Raw genomic sequence first — 6,000 nt, 5'->3', positions numbered from 1 at the left:
CAGGACAGACCAACACCAGCCTCCAGCCGGGGCAAAGTGCGCTCTTACCCCCTGAGTTCACCTCGCTCGACTAACAACACCCACGGGGGCCAAGAGGTCTAGGAAGTCTGATCACAAATAGAGATTTAAGATCAGATTCAATAGGAAAGACAGTTGATCGTTTACAGTTCGAGTACACCAAGCCAAGTGCCCTGCAAACGATCAACCAAGAATGGTCTCAGGAAAACTGGGCGAGTTTTACATTTTATGCAGTAACATCAAAGAACTCATACGTCATTTTACATATGCTTCAAGGCCCAAAGGGTCCTTTAACAGATATATATATATATTTCAGAACTACAAAACACAACTTTAGAGCCAAGGAAACAACATTTCATCGACACCTCCCTACCATGCAAACAAACAAATAATTGTTTGACCATTTTGGCTGAGCACAGAAGTTGACAAAGTTCATGTTAGCGGTCCAAAACTCTCCAAAAACTCCAAAATAGCCACACTGATGCATTCACAGTTCAGCTTGTTGGTCATATTTCCCATCATTCCTGTTCACTTTCCACCGCCTCGCTTATCCACGCCTTCCTCTTTATCGGAATTCCATCCAAGGCCCACCTCCTCGCTCCTTCCTCGCTCCTGGGTCGCCCAAAGCCCCAGCCGTCTTTGCCGAACGCGCTACTCTGCAGTATCCGCTGCGCCGCGTCGGCCGAGTGCGAGCTCCCGGAATGCCACGCCCTCCTCCGGGGAAGCGGCGGCTCCAATCCGGAAGCCGGGGACATGCTGCGGCTGTTGCCGACCGACGCGGGTTTGGCAGCTCCGAAGGTGTTCCGGCGCAGGTGCGGTTTGCGCGGGAAAGACTCGGATTCGGAGAGGGAGTTGCGCGTTCGTGAAATGGCGTCGCAAGAATCGATCGAAAGAGGTGATGGTTGCGAAGCTTTCGGGTAGAGAACACCCGATCTTCTCTGACGAACTTCCGACGTTTTGGGTTGGCCATCTCCTAATTTGTCCAAGCGTTTCTGCATCCGTGCGGCATGTCTTTTAACCTGCGCGTCCTCGAGCTTCGTCTCCAGCCGGTAAACGTCTTCCGTGATCTGGTTGACGCGGTCGAATTGCGCCAGCAGGCCGGCGACGCTCGGCAGCAGGCGGTCCACGTGAGGCGGGACGTCCGACCGGGCTTCGGACAAAGCTGAGTCCTCGGACCTCGCGGAGAGGGAGGAAGAGAGGGGGCGGGGCGAGGGAGAGCGAAACGGGGACAGGGAGGAGGAGACGGTGGACGGGCGGGAGGCTCGCGAAGGAGGGACGTTCATGCCTTCAAACTTGACCCGGTGTCGGAACTGGAGGGGAGAAAAGCGAGACATGACATGTAATCATCGTGAAGCATGGTGAGCATAAGCAAAGTGCAAAATAGCTCATGTGAATAGCAAATACACCGGGAGCTCAACAACAGAACAAAGTTTGCCATTTAGTTTCCTAATGGCAGACAGTAGACTCCAGTAGAATCAAACAGGAGATCATTTTCCGTATTTTCCGGACTATAACTTGCACTTTTTCAATAGTTTGGCAGGGGAGACATTGTTGCATATTCCACTTCGGTCTTCAAAATGGCAGCCTTAACTCGTCATTGGAAACGCATGTACTGTAAATTCTCTAATATAGGCCGGGACCTTTATTTACTCAAGGGCATCTAGGACCAGGCCTTTATTGGAACCAGGCCACAATTAGAGACAGGCCTTTATTTCTATTTTAGCAAAACGGACGACCAGGAAAACGAAGAAAAACGAGATTTGTGTCCATTTGCACCTAAAATATTAGGTTAATTTATTAACATTTCAAACCCTCTCCCAGTGGCTGGAACATTGACGCCTTTTATTTTGTCGGGACAACAGGAAGTGTTTTGTTGCTGTTAGCGGAACATTGACATCAATGTCACTGCAGGTTTCTGTTTCGTTTTTACCGCGGACCGGATTATTTGTTGTTATCTTGTGTAAAGGCGAGTTTAGACGGAGCGTTTGTGTTTGTGATCGATCATGAGACTGACTCGAGAGAAGACGAGACGCTCACGCCAATCGTTGGAGTTATTTTGAGGCGTGGGACTGACCTGCACACGGAGCAGCTGGACGTGCTTTGAAGACGCGATGGCGACTTTATTAAAACCCTGGAGGATCACACAACATGTGTTGCTTACCCTGTTTCTACAAATAGTCACTAGAGGTTTGAAAAGTGGCTAAATCTGTGTCAAAGTTGCGCTCGGATCAGCTCCTCCGCAGCTTCCCCATCGGCCTGGGTTCCCGTTTGTTTACTTCCTGCACGTGAGTTTTCATTTACACGAGTATGAGACAAATTCCTAACATGGGGAATATTTCTACCGCTATAGTTTCTAATAATAGCCCCGGCTTGTTTTAGAGACCGGCTTTAATTTGCCTCCGCCAGCCGCAAACCCGGCCACTGTTAGAGACCCGGCCGCTAATGGAATACAGGCCAGTATTAGAGCATTTAAGGTATGATGTTGCTCCTTGCCACAGGTGATCAGATACTTGCCTCTTTGGTCTTGGTCAGCCCCATCCACAGTTTGAGCCTCTTGATGAAAAACTCCACCATCTCATAGTCTTGCGGCTCAATGGTCGGGCGGAACATCTCGGCCCTCTCTGACCTGAGGAAACAGTCGGTGACACAGGGAAAACTAAAGTGAGGATGAGTTGTACTGGCGTTTTTTTTCAGCTCATCGAAATATGACGCTCTGTACCTGTACGCCCGTATGAGAACAGCTCCACACACTCGAGCCAGCAGCCACAGAGAGCCGCCTCTGAGCAGCAGACTGAACACACAGCCCAAGTACGGATGGACCCCGCACAGCCCGCGGACCGCCCTGTGTCCTCTGAGAGTGGACAGCACTGAGGCAAACGCCTGGAGCAAGGAGGCGAACCCCTCCACTGTGCGTGAGAAGACCTACAGGACAGTTAGGACTTTAGTTAGGAGTTTAGAATCTGCCTTATGTTGGTTACAAATGGATACATGCACAAACTTTTGGGGAATATAAACTATTACCTGTTCATCAGTCATTCTTGCCTCTAAAAGTTTGAAAATCATCTTAAACTAATACATAAATTGTGCCGTAAACTCTGGAATAAATACTGCAGTGCCACATTCTTTCTCTGTATTTGTTTTTCTCTGGTACTACTAGCATGGACTTTGAACCAGATGCTGGTAACGATAAACAGCCGCTCCGCACAGCTAAGAAGACAACAGGTGCATCAGAGGGGAGGATGCACAACTTGAAAAATCAAGACTGTCTCCCAGAAGTTTGTTTTTCTGCGTGAAACCAGTGAACTTTTTTTGACTGATGACGCCCTGGCTGGAAGCATGCACAGCTCCCTGCTGACTGTTACGTTTCCCGGGCCAGCTCCTTGCCTCAGAGCGTGTTTTAAGACAGAAGGATGTAGCGCGGATTTGCTTGACTCTACATTGAAAACAACTGAGCGAGGAAAATGGATTTGATCACAATAGTGAACGAGTTTGCTAAGCTGAAGGCACGCAAAGGTTACTTCAGGCGGGTGAGTGAAAGTTTGTTTATTTTATGTGCTGTAAGCTAACATGGTGTGTTCAGTGGGTTGGATCTGTTTGCGTTTTGTTTTTGGTCGTAAGCTGTGTGTGCAGGTTTAACATAGTCATTGTCCATGGCACTAGTGACCAACGTGTTTGCGTTCTTCTTTCCCTCTGGTCACATGCGTGTGTGTTGGGATAATGTTGCTAGTTGTCATTGTGTTGCTAGTTGCTGTAGAGGTAGGCTCTATGGGAAGTGGATTTATGCAAGAGATATTTATTTATGTATTTCCTGTTTGCAAACCTTTTTTTTTTTTTTATGGCACATTTTTCTTGCTTTTTACCTTTTCTCCCCTCTGTGCTTTACAACTTTACAAGTCCAAGCAGCAGAGAGAGGTGAGAACTGCCCAAAGGTTTAGAGGCCAATTTCTGTGGTTAGAAATATGCTGGGTCCTTAACTTCAAATTGCTCTCACTTCTCCAAATATTTCCATGTGTTATACATTGTTGGAAAGCTTGGAGACTACACTTTAACAATCTGTGAAAAGCTCATGATGCCCCAGAACTGACTTGTGTCCCTGGTTCCTGTCACAAGTAATCTGCACATAATACACACATCTGGGGCCCGATCTTGTGTTCCTAAACACAGACTGTACGTAGACTAGACTTTTGCACAGACGGGGGAGGGCGCTCTGTGCAATCTTCAGCTTCAGACCTGGTGTAGTAAGTGGCTGGACAGACTCCCATGGCGATGTTTTGTACAGCAGTGGTCCCTCCCCAAGCTTTACCTCCAACAGACCGTACCAGACTGGAATATTTTCCTCTACTGTGGGTGGCAGTCGGTGTGGGTGGAGCATGTACTGGTGTTTTGATCACGTTTCTGCGGAGTGGAGTTTGCCCAGTGCTCGTTAACCCCTTAACTCCCACCTGAACTGAGGACATTTTCTCCAGTTTGGCTTTACCCCAGTCCAAAAGCTTCTGGAAAAAAAGCTGTGAAAATAGCAACAAAACTGAGACGAAAACATTGATGGAAATGTGACAAAAAAGTGAGAAAACATTGACAAAAAAGTGACAAAAATTTATGAAAAAGCGGCAAAAATGTCACAAGAAATTGACGAAAAAATGTGACAAAATGTGACAAAAAAAATACCAAAATATGACAAAAATTTGATACAAATTTGACAAAAAAATGACAAAAATATGACCAAAAAATGACAAAAAAGTTATACAAATTAGTTGAATACCCAACAAAAAAATGATGGAAAAAAAATCTGATGACATGAGGAAAAAGATCCTCTCGGTTCAGGCGGGAGTTAAGAGGTTAACCACTTAACCCCCATTTGAACCGAAGGCATTTTCTCCAGGTGGGTTTCTTCACTGGAGAGCTATTGTCCAGTGTAACCTTTCATTTGAAAGCTAAGACCAACAAAACTGATCTAAACGGCTGTTTTTCTTAACACAAATATAATTTAGCCGAAGATCCCATGTCTGAACGAATCCATCAAGCTCCTTTGGGATTTGTCCGTTCCTGACACCTTCACCAAACGTTTTATGACTTTGTCTGCACTCAAATTGTCACACAAATTTCATGACAACGAAGATCTGGAGTATTTCCTACACAATTGGCTGAGTTATACAACAAGGAAACCCTGTGGCTACAGGTTTCAAACTTTGCATAAGCTCTCATCCCAAAAACCATGGAGCTGAAGAAGACGCTTTTTCTTTATTGGTTTCTGAAAGTTAACTTCTCCCTGAGTCACCCCCGTAATCTTCTCAGCGTGTGTTACTCACGGCGTTGGCGAGGTGGGCACAGAGCAGCAGCGTTAGCATCAGCAGCAGAGCCAGGGCCCAGATCTCCCCGCAGGCTCGGTGCAGCACTCGGCCCATCACCACCCACCTCCGCACGAACCGCAGCGTGCCCAGCAGCTGCGGCGGAGGAAACGAGCAACGTCAAAGAGAGCACAGGGAGGAAACCCCGCCACATAATGTGTGTCGGAGGAAAAAACAGCGGTGTTTACCCTGAGGACGAGCAGAGTCAGCAGGATGGCAGCGCACTCTGAAGAGCGCTGGGAGAGCAGGGCCGCGCTGTGGAAGCTGATGTAGCGCTCAGGCTGGTGCCGCAGCTGGAGGACGACAGAACAGAAGGAGTCAGCCTCATCCACAGTCCAGACTATAAAGATCTCAGGACATTTACTCATTTAGGTCAGATGAGAATGACTGATGTGAGTCAAGCGTGATCCGGCCAAACAAACAAACAAAACAAATATGGCATAAAAAGGCAAAGGCGAGGCACAATGGGCTTCATTCACCACACGTTCTTATGCACAAATCTTTCTCAACCAGTGATAATTTTGACAACATATTTTTTTTTAGTTTTAGTCTTTGTCTACTAAAATGTAATTTAATTTTAGTCGAGATTTAGTCAAAAATTATAAGCATTATAATCATATTTAATCAAGGTCCTCGA

At 46.8% G+C, this 6,000-nt stretch overlaps 1 protein-coding gene across 1 annotated transcript in view; it reads right to left on the bottom strand.

The window, feature by feature from the left end:
- Positions 1-398: 398 nt before the first annotated feature.
- Positions 399-6,000, bottom strand: part of pkd1b (polycystic kidney disease 1b) — a 51,371-nt gene continuing 45,769 nt past the window's right edge. The window contains exons 38-42 of the mRNA XM_079576817.1: positions 5,552-5,656; positions 5,325-5,459; positions 2,738-2,940; positions 2,533-2,644; positions 399-1,328 (exon numbers count right to left, since the gene is read on the bottom strand). Coding sequence (XP_079432943.1) covers positions 537-1,328; positions 2,533-2,644; positions 2,738-2,940; positions 5,325-5,459; positions 5,552-5,656 — 1,347 coding nt within the window. The 3' untranslated portion in view covers positions 399-536. The remainder of the gene's footprint in view (positions 1,329-2,532; positions 2,645-2,737; positions 2,941-5,324; positions 5,460-5,551; positions 5,657-6,000) is intronic.

Source organism: Gobius niger, assembly GCF_951799975.1.
Source record: "Gobius niger genome assembly, chromosome: 19".
Classification (NCBI taxonomy): domain Eukaryota; kingdom Metazoa; phylum Chordata; class Actinopteri; order Gobiiformes; family Gobiidae; genus Gobius; species Gobius niger.
The sequence above is the reverse complement of the archived record's forward strand: the minus strand, read 5'-3'. Positions and strand labels throughout refer to the sequence as shown.